A 17124-nucleotide genomic window follows, 5' to 3' on the forward strand; every position below is an offset into this window, starting at 1 on the left:
TAGCGGTTAAACCTGCAAGCCCTGGGACAAGATGTGGAGCTTCAGGTACACATACACAGGGGAGATGACAGTGCCCATCTCCTGACGGAGATGTCCCATCCCATGGCAATGCGGGTCACAGTAAGCAGAGGTGGTGTGGAGAAATAAACGGGGAACAATTATTACTTCTCATGAGATGGGACTGAAACACTGCCCAAAACTGAACACCAGCTTTACTCACCTTGGTGGTTAGGACATCTCTTGCAAAACCCATTAAAACACGCACACAAACCCACTGCAGGGTAAAAGTCAACAGCCTTTTTTCGAGTTATAATGCATTATGTTGTCAACTTGGCAGGTAGTGAGCTCAAAGGCTGTTTTTCTGTGATCTCTTATCATACCAAAGTCTCCAACAAGCACAGCTTCGCTAAACAGCATGACCGTGCAATGGGAAACCAGGCTCCATGTGCTATGGAGGGGTCTGCTGCTGACAAGCACCAGCATCGCACTGCGGTGATGCAGGGTGGGAAACCCGTCGGGCTTTGTGAGACACACAGCAAGGCAAAGCCCACACCACCTCCCTCAGAGAGAAAGAATCACGCTGGACACACACTGCCAAAGAGCCAGTGTCACCATCCCATCCTGCTGCTTATCCAAGGAAGGAGCACACCGAATATTTCTGATGCAATATTAGAGGAGAGAACGTCCCCACGCTGGTACCAGGGATACCTGACGAGGCAGAGGCAGCACATCATCTCCGAACAAACCCAGCAGCCGCTCCCACCCCCAGCGCTCCAGGGGGATGAAAGGAAATGATCAGAAGGGAAGAAGCGATGGGAATTCAAGTGGCGCTAATAAAATATTCCCTTTGGTGGAGCAGAGGCTCACGGGCACAGCCAGCTGCGGCACGGAGAGCAGGGTGATGGGGACAGCTGGGCTGATGCACGAGCAAAACAGCAGGAGGGTCGCAAAACGTCTCTGCCAGCAACAACGATGGCTCTTCCCCGTGTCACCCCTGTGCACCTAGGGCTCCCCAGCAAGATCCCAATAGACAGATGATTGCAGTTTGGTGTGTGAACATGTGAAATACAAATATGCATCACACCAGCATGGATGTAAAAAATCAGCACTTACAGGAACACTGTACGGCACCAACGCTGCCCAAACATCCCTGGCGCTCACCCCGACGAGGATGGAACACGAGGCATCTGAAACCCAGTGGAAAGCTCTCCGACCATTTAACCTGCAGGTCACACCAGGGCTCAGCCCAGATCCGCTCCTCTCCGTCAGGAACGGTGACCTGGGAGTTCAGGTCCCCAGGCAGAGGAGCAGGGTGAGCAGCCAGCTCTCCCTCTGCCACCGCTTGTCACGAGGCTTCAAATCAGGGCCGGCCAGATCAGCCCCACCACTTCAAAGTAAGAGCGGGCAAAGTTTCTGCTCTCCAAAGCATCTGATTGCATGGTTCGGATTTATCTGCTGTCTCTCAAACATAAAGTTGCTTTCAAAAAGGTCTAAGGAACACAAATATTTAAAGCATGCACGTGTGCGTGAGTGTGTGCGTGCACGCAGACACGCACTCACTGCAACTTAAGATACTGTGGATATAATCACTCTAGTAAAAGTAGCATCCTGAACAGGAATATGTAATCATTTTGGCCAGTAACCAAACCAAACACTCCCTGGCCTCAGCCCATCCATGTAATCAGACTACGCCAAGCCTTCCTGCAGTGCCACAGCCCGATCCGCGCACTGGTGGCTTTTCCGGGCTGCCCACTCCAGGAACAAGGCAGAGCATCGCCTCACACCTACTTCCAGTGCACCTTTTATAGAGCAACCAATCTTTATTTTAGAGATAGCTTAAGTAAAGTAACATGCAAAGAAACACATGAGTAAGAGTCTCATCTGCCTCAGGCTCCTGTAAATCCTTTTCTTTTCCTCCCTCGTAGCACAATGTGTTGGACGCCCGTTATTAATCTCCGTAAAGCATGGCATGTACATCCACACTGTCTGTCCTTTGGCTGGAGCTGTGTTTGCAGATTTCCTGTGGGAACGGAGGTGCTTCTTTTCTGACGAATAAAACCAGGGCATTGCATGGGCCATGGGGATGCTGGAGAGGACCGGCTGTCTGCACTGAAGGGCTTTGCAGGACCTGGCTGAGAGACGAGCAGCAAAATCACCTGCAACTTGTCATGATGCAAGTGTGCTTCATGCCCACGAGAGCACATCTCCACAACAATCTTCTCTTCTGCAGCATCTTTCCTGCTGCCATATGTTTCACCTTCACACACCCTCTGTATTATGTGCCTGGCCAGATTCCTAGGGGTGATCCTCAAATTTGGATTAAGTACAAAAACTGCTTGAACTACAGAAAAAATCTGTGTTAAGTCAACTAGAATCAGAGGTCTGATATTTGCTGAGAGTATTTCATAAATTGTAGGTGTTTTGTGCCCCATGCACACTTGAACAACTCAAGATGGAAAATGGTCTTCAACTTAAGAGCAAGGGAGACCTCAATCTTCAAAAACTGTGAGAAACACAATTTAATATCAAGCTTCTTATATTAAACAAGATTATCTTTAAAAAGCACGGCATTTACTAGTTTACCATGATCAAACGCTTTTTTGGGGGGAGGGAGTTGTGTGAAGATGTCATATTCTTTTATAAAACCGACTCAAGTCCTTTGCCCTGTCTTTGGAAATGTGCATATATTTCAGGAGACATTCCAAATGTCCTCCTCATTAAAAAAAGGCATGGAGAGACACGGAGCGATGACACCGGCACCGCTCATGGCCGGAGGCCCAGCAGCAGCGGCAGGACCAGGGTGACGGCAGCGGCAGGACCGGCACGAGGGGCTGCACTCCCGGGGTCGCCGCTGGGGACCATGGCACCGTCTTTGCTTTGCTGGTTCAGAAGCTGCTTGTTTGCAGAGACGTCATCCATATCCAGGTCGTACGCCAGCTCTGAAAGAAGGAGAGAGGTGGTTAGTGAGAGGCGGTGCGTGCCGGCATCCCAGCGCAAGGCACATCCAGCACACACCAGCACTGGGGTCCCCAGGGCAGCCCATGGGGGGTCCAGTGTGGCTGAAGGCATCCCAGCAAGGGTGGACGGGCCAGAAGAGGTCAGCAAACATCTTGTCAGTCCTGCAGCCAGCCCTGGTCCCAGAGCACCTCCCAGTACCCTACACCAAACCTTACATTTGGAAAGACCAAAAAAATCACAACTATAAGGTGCCTCAGTAAGAAAACAAAAGAGACAGAAGGGGATCTGGATTACTGGAGAGCTACTCCCAAGGAAAATCAGCTGAGCTTTGGAGTGGGTGTTTAGCAATGCAAATCACGTCTTCTCCCCAGACACTGTACGGATGTGCGCAGGAGTGAGGAAATACAGGCGAACACAAAGAGTTTCCCTGAACCCAGAGTCAGCACAAGGACTTGCTCACCAAATACCTCCTGGTTGGAAGACCCAAGGAGCTCTGTATTTCTGCAGTCTTATTTAAGTGTGTGCAAAATATGCTCCTTACAGCACTTAGAACACACCCATCCCATCCTCTGTCCACCTCATCAAAGTGCTGGAGAGTGAGGAATGTGAACGGATCGCACACCCCAGCCACACTGGTGTTGCAACACAAGGACTTTGAGATGAAGCACATGGGAGCTCCAACCCAAGAAAATGTCCAGTATAAACGCTTTTATAGTCCTGACAGAGGAGCATGATATTAATGGGGAAAAAGCTTGTGACAACCCATCATTGGCTGCAAGGGACCTGCTAAGCAGTAAGTCACAGTTGCCATTGTCTCTCTGGGACACGGAATTAAAAAGTCCACATAGACACTGTGGAAAGGCAAGAAAACAGCAATTCTCAGGGCTGAAAACAAAAAGCAAAAGGTGTTTTAAGATGCCATTAACCAGATCCATGTGGGGCATTTGTACCTGCTGAGCAACTTCACTGAGAGGGTGCACCCATGCTTGACGCAAGCCAAGGGGTCCCTCGCTCCCCTTCTCATACTGCTGGTGTCTCCTTCTGGCGTCCAGGGTTTTTGCCTGGATGGGAATCAGTTAAGCCTGTCCATCTCATTCCTTGAGCCTGGCCTTTGGAAGTGGAGGAAGCTGGTGGTTTCCATCAGAAAAGGCCCTGGCTCAAGCCTTTCACAAGCCCTCATGGATCACCAGCATACTGACGGGTTTGGATCATCCCACCCCACCCCTGAGAAAGAATCCAAGAGACTGAATAAACACTGCAGCTAAAAAACACTGCATCAATCCAGCGAGCACCACTGCCAAGGCAAACAGGCAGTATTTCTTAATCAAAAATACCTAAACACTGCAAAACAAAAGCATAATGATGTTAGCATCACAAGTGAGTCAGCCCAGGCCATCAAAGAGGGTCAGAAATGGCTGAAAGGGAGCAGATATCCACCTGCACAAAGGGCCAGGTGCAAGCAAAGCCTGCCTGGTAAACTCTAACTTATCCGAGAGATTCCCACAGGTGGTGAGATTCCTCTTCTCCACAGCTTTCCTGATTTTCTTCTTGATATTACAGATATTCTGCTGTCCCCTGGAGCTACACACCCATGGGCAGAGCAGGAAAAGGTGCCACCCTGGAAGGGATGTGCCAGGAGGCCACCTCTGCCCATCCCGTGCCACTTTCCAAGCTCAGAAGGAAAGAGTTCCCCCCTGGCACAAGGGATGCTCAGGCTTCAGGGCAGTTTGGGAGCAGCCTGGCTGCACCATCGTATTTTCCCAAGCTCATTTATGCAGAGTAAGTGAAGGGATTTTGAGTTGATAAAATCAGAGCAGATTTTTTCGCAGTTGGTCATTTTACACAAGACTCCTCAGCTGGTACGAAGTCCCACCAGGACAAAGTTGGCCAGCCCTGGTGCGTTTTGGAAGGTGTTTCCACAAACTACAAAGACTCCTAAAGCCTGCTTCCCGGTCAGCTCTCTGCAGCTGGTGGGCAGAGCTTTTGGGGCAGAATAGTCTTTTCTTGGGCATCCTAGCAAAACTAAAAAAAAAAAATCACAGAAAAAGAGTAACAACTCTTGCCTTCGGTTTACAAAGAAATCTGCAATAAAAGAGTGCTTCAGCAAGGCCCTTAACAGCACACAGCATTTTGACGTCCACATTTAAAGCCTCATTCTGCGGTGTTGTAATTTATAAGATACGGGTTCCTGCCTGGTTTGCAATGCAGCAGCTGAATTGTGTTGGATATGTTCAGCCAAAGCATACCAAAAATATCATTTCAGACATATTATTTCACACGTGAAATTTTCAAATTCTCAGATTTCACGTGAACCTGAGTAAGAGCAATTTTTGAAATAATGGAATTTAACCCAGATGGGAATGGCAATTCTTTCATTCATCCTCTTTGACCAAATTACAGAGAAGCTAATAGAAACCCTCTTGTCATTAGAGATTTGAGAGCTATTTTCCTAGCCTTGTTTAACTGCTTCAGAAGTTTAGGGCTTGGGTGTGCCATTTGTTTTCACTGTTCCTTCCATTGTTTCCTTCTCTGGGCTTATTTTTGCCCAATTGTATTTTAGGCTTGACAGATTTAGACATACATCCTTTATTTTGTATTAATAATGGATCTGTAACTCTTGCAAATCCCTTTCACTTAACTTCTAATGACCTTTGGTACATAGGAGGAAAGGAAAATAAAATATTAGCCTTTAACAGACCTGAGGCAGCTGATAAGTAGGCCCAGGCAATAACGACTTTAAAAATGTATAATAATAATAATAATATTTCAAATCTGGGAATCCAAATTAACAAATATTCCTAAGCAGGTACTTCTTGAAAGGGCTTCATTAGGGCTCCAGCCTTCGTTAGGATCTGCGGTTAGTCCAGGTCACCGGCTGCATCCCTGCATCTCCTGTTTTCACAGCACCAGGGATGGAGCTGCAGGATGGCTGGTGGCGTGACAGAAACTAACTCCCCACACACCATTTCACTCCCTTCCACCCAAAACTCTGCCTTTACGCTGCAAAATAACCCAAGAGAAGCTGCTCCTCTGCCTCCCCGCTACCCAGCCATCCTCTCCCAGCTGCGATCACCCACTTAATTCACCACCCCAGCTGTGGTCACCCACTTAATTCTCAAGTTTCTCCTACAAAGTGGCCCTTTGGCCTGCAACGGCTTTTTTTTTTTTGGAGGGGAGGGGGGAACTAGAAAAATCTGTTTCTGTTTACAATCAGTTGGAGTCCAGAGGGTATTACCAACAATCTGCACTAATTATGCATTCAATCTTCACTCATTTTGGCCCCTCTTGTCCTCTGGGCTGCTGATTAGATAATCCCCTTAAAATAATAGTCAATCATTAGCTCTGCTTTTTTCTCCCCCCTGCCTGCATGCAAGCCGAGCGTGCCGTGCCGTTTCCCAAGTCCTTACGCAGCTGGTGAAAGGTCTCCAGCCGAACACAAGCCAGTCCCTCCGGAAGCATCTTTTGTAACAAAAGCCCCTCTAACACAAAGCTGCTGCGCTTTGCTCCCAGGATGGCAAAAGCTTCAATGGTCTCGCAGTGTGGATGACAAAAACCTGCCGCCAGCTCTACAACACGCACTTTCCGCATCCGCAAAATAAAGCGGCGGCATTCTTCCGTGGATTAGGACTAGAATTAGGCGTACCAACTCTGCACAAGCTTATTGGGCAGGGATCATTAAAAAGCTCTTCTTGCTGAAGCACACGAGCTTTGGAAACGGCTACAAAAGGCAGCTGAAGTGGGAGGAGGTTGGTTTTGAGTTGGTTTAAGTCCCACGGGCAGCTGGCGCAGGAGAAGCGGGGGGATGAGTACCGGCACGCAGGCAGCGTTTCGGCAGAGGTTCCCCCGCCAAATCCACCGCTGCCTCCTGAAACACCCCTTTCCATCCCTTAAAGGGCAACGCGGTCTTAAGCAAAGAACTGCTCACAAATGCCACTGCAGCAAATGACCTCCAAGAGGACAGTGCCCAGCTCCCACGGGCTGGCTCGGCTGCTGCCCAGAGCCAGGGAATGTCACCTCGCGGGCAGACATCTGGGCTGTCCCCCTGCCAAGCCTAACCTGGCAGATGGCTCCAGCCATGGACCTAATATAGAAACAGAGTCACCACGGACGGCCGTGCGTGAAAGCCGCTTCGTAGTGTCACTTGATAGCTCTGCTGGTGCACCGGGCAGCGGCAACGGGGGCAAAGGGGCAAAACCATCATGCCTAATGCAGCATGACTGCTGACTGGGCTGAAGCACTTGCAGGGATGTGGTGATGGCCCTTGTTTGCAAATGATGGAAACTCTGTGGTGTGAAGGGATTAGTGAATGGATTGTGAGCATGTGTTTCCAATAAGTGCAAAACACACTGAGTAGAAATATCAGAGACAAACAGGGCAGCCTGGCAAGCTCCTGCAGCTCTGGTGGTCAGTTGTGAACATCTGCCTGTGTGTGTCCTTCAGGACCGGTCTAGGAAAGCACATGCTACCATCACTGATTAGAATTACAATCTCTGGGGTGTATAACTTTATTTATTTTTTGTTAAGCAGCAAGCCTCATCAGTGTGGGGAACAAATTGCCAGTGGATGCAGCAGACTCCAAAGCAAGGCTAGATTTCTTAAAGGGAGAGATGTTTGAGTCAAGCTTAAGCTGTTGACTCATTACGAGGTAGAAGCACCACAGCCTGTGATCCCACAGACCAGATTGCCTGACCCTGGCTTCCGATTCTTTCCATCTCTACAGCACCAACCACTTCACTCTCACAGGTGTTTGCACGTGGAATCTAGAAGAACATCCCAAACTCTTCCTGTTGGAATACCAAAAGCTCTGCTCACCTCAGCCTCCAGTTACCTGGCTTTCTCATGCAAACAGCTCATACAACAAACATGCCTTTGCATCCACAAAGACAACAACTAAACCCATGCATGGAGTGACGTGGCCATGGCTGCGCAGAAAGAGCCAGGATCCCCAACCCTCTGTTTCTCCAAAACACCTTAAACACTTCCAAACACCTAGCCAAGCATGGTTTCGTCTCACCAGGGAGGTTTTGCCCTCTGCCTTATTACCACTAAAATCCTGGAGCATCAACAGGTTTGCCAGTTCCCATCTTGCGCGACGAGCTGCAACAGCCCAGCCGTAGGTGCGGCTGCGCCGGCGCGTAATTAGAGCACTGAGCCAGGGCTGGCCGCGATGCTTGTATTGGCACCATTGCAAGATCACCGAGATGGATGTGCAGCATGTGCATGGTCTTGTGCCTCTGCTTTTCCACCTCCTCCGCAGCAATTTAGGAGGTGCGGCTCTTGGCAATACAGATTTGGATAAAAAAGAAGAAAAAATCCGGCTCAACACCATCCCACTGCCGTCGGCAACGTGGCTGAGGGATCCTGGCACAATTCGGCAGCAAGCGGTAAAACCGACTTCCTGGGCAGAAACCCAAGGGAATTGGGTTTGGGATTGCCGATTTGCAAACCAAGACTTTTCCCCCACTTGCCTTTTCCACGCATCCCACTGCCAGCGTGCCCCTGGTGGCCCACAGCCTGCAGCGTGTGTCCCCGAGCAACACAAACCCCGCAGGTGCCACCACAATACCAGCACCAATTCAGGGGAAGTTCCCCCAGGACTGAAGCAGCCGGGAGGGCAGCAACCAGGTTGATTTGGAGGGATCAAGTCATCCAGCGTAGAGAGGTGGGGAAGCTCCGGCCCAGTCTCACACCAGGGATGCAACCAGGCGCTGCTCGGGGTACACAGGGCAATTGGCCATGAGCTCTGTGAGGCAGCCAGTACACACATTCTGGCTCCCCAAGCTCCAGCATCACCCCAAAAGTCTCATCCATGGATATCTTCAAGCTTTCCATGAGGCAAAGGGACAAAACACACCCCAAAATCCAGCGCATCACACAGTACAAGCAGAGGGGCTGCACCATGACCCCAAATCAAGAGACTACTCCTCCACTCCCCCTTGGCTGGAGGCTGGTGGCAAGGAAGGGCTATCATTTATGACCTCGGACTATGTTTACTTTGGAAATGTACTCATTAATTTTTTCCTTGCTCCTTGGTATGCTCTAGCATTTACCTCAAAGAGAATCTGGCGTCTGCAATTGCATTAGTCATCTTCCCTTTGGCAGCAAATGGAAGAGTTTCTGAGCTGTACTTGCAGAGCAGAGCCACAAAAACTGTTTAGCAAAACATACTCATGTAATCTATTAAAAATTAAGAAATCTCATTAGCATTATTAATTTGAAGCGCCGGAGTCCTTGCACTTTGATGACGAAGCATCATGCCGCGGTGTGATATCCAGATGTACTGTCCAGAAAAAGAGCTGCTACCTAAAGGAACTTAGGACAGAGGAACTGAAAAATAGGGAGCTAAACATGGACAGCCAAAAGCATCTACAAAGGCAGGAGTCAAGAAAGAAAAAGAGGAAAAGCTGGAAACAGAAGAGTAGGAATAGAAGTGAACTGATTTACAAGGCAGTGCTATAGGACTGGGTCAAGCAATGGCCCTGCATATTCCCCATGTACTTCAGTCCACCCAGACGTGGAGTCACCCACCCCCATCTTTGGAGACCTTCAAGGTCTAAACCCACAAAGCAATCCCTTCTGATCACTGCTGTCACCTGAGGCATCTCAGGATAGTCTTGATTTTGGGAGCTGATATTCCTCGTGACAGCAGAGCAAAATGAAATGCTTCGTATTTCCTCTAATGACCAAAACCAGCATAATCACATCAAACTGAAATCTTCTCCTTCATTTTTGCTCCCCCGAAAGCTCTTCAGATACAACCAGGATAGGCAGCTCTTGCTTGCTACCTGCTGGCCCTCAACTCTTCAAGCTCAGGACACTTAGTGACATCCATAGAATCATAGAATCATTTCAGCTGGAAGAGACCCTCAGGATCATCGAGTCCAACCATAACCTAACTCTAGCACTAAACCATGTCCCTAAGAACCTCGTCTAAACACCTTTTAAACCCCTCCAGGGATGGTGACTCCACCACTGCCCTGGGCAGCCTGTTCCAATGCCTGACAGCCCTTTCCATGAAGAATTTTTCCTGATATCCAATCTGAACCTCCCCTGGCACAACTTGAGGCCATTTCCTCTTGTCCTATCACTTGCTACTTGGGAGCAGAGACCACCCCCCTCCATGCTCCAACCTCCTTTCAGGTAGTTGTAGACAGCGATAAGGTCTCCCCTCAGCTCCTGTTCTCCAGGCTGAACCCCCAGGTCCCTCAGCTGCTCCTCATCAGACTTGTGCTCCAGCCCCTCACCAGCTTCATTGCCTCCTCTGCACTCTCTCTAGTATTTCAATGCCCAAAACTGAACATGGGATTCAAGGTGGGGCCTCACCAGTGCCAAGTACAGCGGCACAATCGCTTCCCTAGCCCTGCTGGCCACACTATTCCTGATACAAGCCAGGATGCTGTTGGCCTTTTTGGCCACCTGGGCACACTGCTGGCTCACGTTCAGCCGGCTGTCACCAACATCCCCAGATCCCTCTCTGCCAGGCACTTTCCAGCCGCTCTTCCCTGAGCCTGTAGCGCTGCCTGGGGTTGTTGTGACCCAAGTGCACGACCCGGCACTTGGCCTCGTTGAACCTCATACAATTGGCCTCAGCCCAATGATCCAGCCGGTCCAGATCCCTCTGTAGAGCCTTCCTACCCTCCAGCAGATCAACACTCCCACCCAATTTGGTGTGATCTGCAAACTTACTAAGGGTGCACTCAATCCCTTCATCCAGATCACTGATAAAGAGATTAAACATCCATGTGCTAGCAAGACCCACCAAGACAGAGCCTTAAGGGGAACGGCAATGGTCCCAGCCTTCCAGATGTCAGCTGCTAAAAGCAGCCCTCAAGGCAGAAGGATGTTTCTCAATGCTTGATCAGAAAACCCATAGTGGTGTCACGGCACCCAGGAACATCTGACATCTTCTTTTGTGACTCACCATGTGCGGAAACCAGACTTGGACGGGGCCCAGGCCACGGCTTTCGTGCTCCATTTAAGCAAGCAGACATGTGCCTCTTCAGAAAGGACCAAGACTTTGTGCAATGTCTACGCTCAGTCAAAAATCCCTGGACATCCATCATTGCCCTACACTTGTAAGGAAAAGAAAAATCAAAGATGACTGATGTTTTGCTCCTCGAGCATGCACACAAGGAAAGCACTTGAGCAGTGCTCCCAGCCCGGAGATCAAACTGACAGAGGCTGCACCAGGCTACAACTCATGACACCAAGGAAAACATCCAGAGGGAGGTTTCAGGTCATAACCCAAGAATTCGGCTTGGGCATGGACATACCTGCTCAGCCCACGAGTGGAGCTTGCAGGTAGGCTCAGGTGTGGTGGTACACAGGCATCTGCCCAGCTTGCCTCCACTCCTGAGGTTTTCTGCTTTTATATTGCCCAGGATTACCGGCATGGATGGAGAGCAAGCTTGCCCTGCCCATGCCAAGGAACCCAGCTAGCCCTCAATGATTTGCACAGAGCATGGGTTGAGGTGAGGTGAGAGTGTTGCCAAGGGATGGGAGGTGAGAGGCTACAGCACCGCCCTTTTTTTTAAATTGTGTTAAGCTGCTAAAATAAATAAATAAATACATAAATGAATAAAATCCTGGCTTTGCATTAAAACAACATTAAAGTGACTTCAGCTTATAAAAATGGGGTAATGCAGGAGGCCCTGGGAAACATTACCATACCCAACTTTCCCACTTTATATAGAAAAAGAGAGGTGGGGTTCATAGACTGGAACTTTTTAACGACTTCAGGTCATGTTCCCAGCACTGGAAAGAGCGCCAGAAACAGCCACCGAAGTCTGAAACCAGGACCCGGCTTTGCATGGCCTTCTGCATGGCCTTCTGCATGGCTGCAGAGAAATACCCAGATTAAACCCAGTTGCATGTAATACCTGACATACAAATGGGACTGATTCCTGCTCCCTGCCTCTCTCCTGGACCGAGAGCAAACCCCGGTCCCAAAGCACCACTGGAATGACGGTGATGAATGCTGGAGCTGGATGGTGGTGGCGGCTCTGATGGAAAACCTGGCATCATCCCAGCTGAGTGCCCGGACACCGCGGATGCGGTGTTTGGGATGTGCCAGATCCATCTCATCACACTTGCTCCTTCCTGGGGGCCAAGGGGCCTCCCAGTGTGCTTGGGGAACTGCGGCTGAGACCTCACCAAGCCAGTGTCCATGGTTGGGACCATGGTGGAGCTCAAGGAGACCACCTTGACTGTCCCTACCCCAGGAGGAGGGAGCAAGGGAGGGAGAGGATCGGCTCCAGGCTCCTGCCTGACTACAGGTCAGCTTCCACAGAGGGTACCAGGGACAGGGCCACACAGCTCATGTGGGTGTCCCCAGAGCAGTCTGGATGCTCATCCATCAGCACAGCGAGCAGGTATCGGCCGAGCAGTAGAACAAGGAGATGACAACGCAAGAGGACTCCAAGGTCTAAGTCCACAAATGCCTCCCCCTCCGTCCTATCTGTAGCGTTCACAGCTCAGTCTCAGGAACGTCACAATTGCAGTGGAAAATCAAAATAAAAAGGCGATGTAATCCAGTTTGTAAATCCCTTGAAAACTACAAAATCCTCTCTAAAATGGATTACAGAGATTAGAGATAAAAGTTTCCTGGAAATCAAGAATTGCATTTCAGTGTCACCCTCCCAGAAAGTGAAAAGATGTGGGTGCTCATGCCCCACACCACGTCACTGCACCCTTCCTTAGCCATCACCCCAGCCTCGGGGAGCAACAGCAGCTCCCTCCAGCCCCGTAAAACAGCATAGCTGTTTCTACCTGATTTTGCCCTAAACACTATTTTGAGGCATTATCTGCTGTATTTACCTGAGCCTATGGGCAACGTGCATGGGTGGTAGGAAATCTGCCTGCATCAGGGAGAGGAGACGTCTGCCAGCCTCCTGCACAATTTTGGTCCACGTCTTTTCTGCATAGGTTCCATGGGACCGTGCACTGTGCTGCTGTGGTTTTGTGAGCTGCAAGAGCTGCAGACATCCCTGTGGGTGCCTGGTGGAAAAATGTCCTCTTAAATCGGGGTGGTCTTCTAAAAATCAAGATGTTTCACTTGGCTGTGCCAATGGTGACAATGTTATCAATGGAGATAGGTCAAACACTCATGTGCTGATGATACAAAAATGTTTAGTGGCCATGCTATTAATATTCTGATAGATTAAAATCAGCATTTTTGTTTAATATTTTGATGTGAGTAGCCACAGTCAATGGCAGCAGGACAATTTTCTGTTGGGAATTTTTATTTCATGAGAGTTTTTGTGCTTTCATTCTTATTTAGAACAACAACAGAAAAGATTGCAATATTAGCATTCCCAGCAGAGCATGCATTCAAGTTTCTGACCTGTTATTGCTCAAGGACTTCTGCAGCTGCAGATGCCTGTTTGGAGCTACAGTTCAGTCACTTTGAATGACGCTCATAGAATAAGGATCAAAACACAGCTTGATCAAAAGGGCATTTTAGGAACATTGCAGCCCAAGTTAAGTGCTGATGTGAATACTTACATTTGCCCTTATATTATCTCAGCTCAGTTCTAATAAAATTAACACTCTTTTAAATAATGCACTCTATTTTTGTTTATTTCATGGTTTTGTGCCTTATAGCTTTGGAAACATATCCTCTCAAAACCTTTCCATCACTCTGGGAACATCTGGATGTGTTAGCATCTGGAAAACAACTTCTCCAGAGGAATAAGGCGGCGGGGGGGGGAGCGGTGTGTGCTGCTTTCGATCCTTGCTCCACCTGCTCAACTTGAATTTATCCACCAAAGGTTGCTTTTTCTGCCCCCTTCTCCCCACAAAAACCACCAACACCCCCCCAAAAACAAAAAACAAACAAACAAAAACAAATACAAAAAAACCCCAAACAAACAAACAAAACCCCCAAACCCAAAAAAACAAACCAAAAAAACCCCACAAAAACCTAACACAGACTCTTTTCCCAATAGGAATTACTACCTGTAAATAAACAACTAAATACTGAACTAAAAGCACTAGCAGCATTAAGGCTCCTTTGAAAAGAGACAACAGAAAAAACAAAGCAGGGGAAAATCCAGTCTCTTTTCTGCATTTCGCTTGCACATTAGAGGCAAAATGAACTTACCAGTCCAGGACAGGGGACGTCTTATTGGCGTAATACAGCCGGTTAACTGTTCTTTAGAGATATTCATCTCAAAAGCCAGAACAGAAAGAGCATTTTCCCTCCTTTTATTTATTTATCTTTTTTTGTGCCAACTCACCTTAGCTGAAAAGCACATTGAGATTGTAATTATGGGAAGGCCTCATCTAGTAGATTTGTAAACTCAGCTATCGGCTTGAATTACTGGAATTAGCAAGGCTAATTTAATGTCACTGTTCAAAATAGCTCAGATTTGGAATTTCTTAATGGCCTGAGGAGAAGGAGTCTTTATGCATACTGCAATCTAGGCTTCATTCTTAGACTAAATTCCTTCTCATAGATTTTGTGAATGCCCTGTTTTGTAGCCAACACAAACTCTGTCCAGTAAAATAATGTAAGGACTCAGAATGAAAAGAGATTAGCTGTTCCCTGCTCCTGTTATTTTAAAGCAGAAATAACTTTGGCTTCCACTGATTCATAGACAAAGCTTGAAATGCAAAGCATGCTCAACTCCAGATTCAGCATGAAAAGGACCTTAAAATATTCCCGAGTGCAAGTAATGGACTTATTAGAGGGAAGAAAAGAGGCACTTTTCACAGAATCCCAAGCTCTTTAGTCCTGTCATATCAATAATCTTGCTTAAGAATCTCATTCTATTTACATTTCTTTCCATTTCAAATATTCTGCCTGACTCCTATGAAATACAACAGTTAAAGCATTACAAGACTTTTAAAGCGTTAATTAATTAATACAACACTTTTAAAGTGTTAATTCATTTCTGTTAATGCTCAGTGGCAAGTGGGGTAAAACATCTGCAGATCACCCAAGTGTGAGCAGGCGTGATTGCGTCAGGACGGAGTGTGACAGGGAACATTTCTGTACAACGTGCAGTTTTACACCTGACAATTGATAAATGAGGATGTAATTTTAAAGACTTGGTTAAAAGCATCTTCTTTAAATAATGACAGTTGATTGTGCTGGAACTCAATGCACCTGCAATCTGTTCTCCTTTCCTTTATGTTTAATATCCACAAAAACAATGCTGACAGTGAGAAAAAAAGGCTTTATAGATATAAGGAATGCAATCTGCCTGGTTGTCCCTAAGCTACCAAAATATACCTTTTTTTTTTTTTTTACCAAGTTTTCTTAGTTTTTGCATGATGACTTAATCTAAAACCAGCACTAAGCAAGTAGTAGCAATTTTGCTTCTTTGTTTGAAGAAATGGCTGAAAAACAAAGGTATTTCAGGAACAAATTACAAAAGCCTGTGTAGAAACATCAGGAAAGCAGATGGAGATGTCCCTGATCATTGCTTTTTAAGGAGCAAGGAGAGATTTTTTTTCTCCATTTGGCTCCATGTCCCCATGACAATTCGCACCAGTCAGGAGCATCACAGCATGGAGAGAAGATGCGTAGGGATACATCTGCCCACAGCCCTCCCCGAGATGGCACCATCAGAGAGCAAAAGACCCAAAAATACTGTGATATGAGGAGCAGCCATCTTGGGATGGACACGTACAACACGCGGTACCAGCCAGCGCTGATTTTCACAGACCCAACCGTGTGGTTTTCGTCTGGAAAGGCAAAGTACAGCGATGGCACGCTGCCTTTCACCCAAAGGTCTCAAACCACATTGCAGGCATTAATTACACCCTCTGCTTTGCAGATTAATTAACCACTCAAGCCCCATGGTCTCCGAGAGCCAAGCACAAGCCTCCATTCACTAATGACTACAACTGAGCTGAGGTTGCAACAAGGCTTCACAAGCACTGGATGGGTGAGCTGGGAAAGGCACCTCTGAGCACCCTGAGTCACTTGGCAGCGGTGGCCTCTTCCTCCTGGGATGCTTTTAATTCCTCCTTGTCCCAGCAAGTCCCTCTGTGCAGGTAGCCACTGGAGGTTTTGCTCTGAAAACACTCTTTATGGCAAAGCATGGAAACCAGAGAGACCAGGGAGCAGTCCGGACAAGGAGCAGTCCTGTCCCACAGCCAGCTTGCAGTGCAACCGCTCAGCCCCTGTTTCTAAGGACACCTCAAGAAGTCTCCAACATTAGTGGTCGTTTTTCCTAATGATGAACTCAACAGTCCCGATAAGACACATCTTGCATCCATGTGCCAAGACACAACAGAACCTCCTCAGATAATCCTCATCACTGTCACATGTGCCACTGGCTGCTGTGCCACCCTTCTCCAGGTGGGACAGGCTGCAGAAGATGACCAGGTTGCCTTTTTCTGCCCATTCTCCCAAGTCATCCAGCTGAGAGAGATATACCCAGCAGCTCTACCAGCAGAGAACTCCTGTGATGCTCTAGCAGGGAGCGGCGGAGGCTGAAACCATGACACTGTGGTCACCTGTCTGGATGACTTCATGTCTTCTCAGAAGCTGGTTGAACCATGTTTCCAAGGCACAGGTGCCAAGCAATGAGGGATTTAGATGAGCAGCCTACAAACCCACAAACATCCGCTGTCACTGTTTCTTTAGCAACAAATGCCTGGATGAAATAGGTGACAAGTGCATTAAAAAAATATTATACCTGTGCAGCGGAGAGCTGGAATGCAAAGGGGGATTGCCGGCTAACAAAAAGTGCTGGCTGTGCTGCAGCTGCAGCCTGGGAAACCCATTAAGACCACATGGGGTGTCAAATTGTATGTAACATGAGTGTTGGGCTTGCAGGCACTGTGTGACAGCAGCCCCGCTATGGAGCCGGGCGGAAAGCAGCTCCAAAGAGACCGGAGATGACATGAATTTCTCAGCACACGCCTGCCTTTGCCTCCCAAAAACTGGGAGGAGCAAGTGAACGGGCACAGCCCCCCGAGGGAACACAGAGACACGGCAGGGTTTGCAGGGCCCTGGAAAGCCTGAGCTGCGGCTCAAGGCTGAGAAAGCATCTCCCAGCCCCGGCTGTGGGAGGCAGAGGGGGAGATGCCCAGGGAGGGATCCCTCGCAGCGGGGTTTGCTGTGGGGCTGCATCCGTTCACTTTGCTTTAGGGTCAGTGCAGTCCCACAGCTGTCCAGTCTCCTAGTGCAGGCTTCAATGGGATGGAAGTGAT

The 17124-nt window shown here is 48.3% G+C and overlaps 1 protein-coding gene across 1 annotated transcript in view; it reads right to left on the reverse strand.

The window, feature by feature from the left end:
* Positions 1–1909: 1909 nt before the first annotated feature.
* Positions 1910–17124, reverse strand: part of GPC3 (glypican 3) — a 151664-nt gene continuing 136449 nt past the window's right edge. The window contains exon 8 of the mRNA XM_065643401.1: positions 1910–2939. Coding sequence (XP_065499473.1) covers positions 2764–2939 — 176 coding nt within the window. The 3' untranslated portion in view covers positions 1910–2763. The remainder of the gene's footprint in view (positions 2940–17124) is intronic.

This window comes from Caloenas nicobarica, chromosome 12, assembly GCF_036013445.1.
Source record: "Caloenas nicobarica isolate bCalNic1 chromosome 12, bCalNic1.hap1, whole genome shotgun sequence".
NCBI classification, from domain to species: domain Eukaryota; kingdom Metazoa; phylum Chordata; class Aves; order Columbiformes; family Columbidae; genus Caloenas; species Caloenas nicobarica.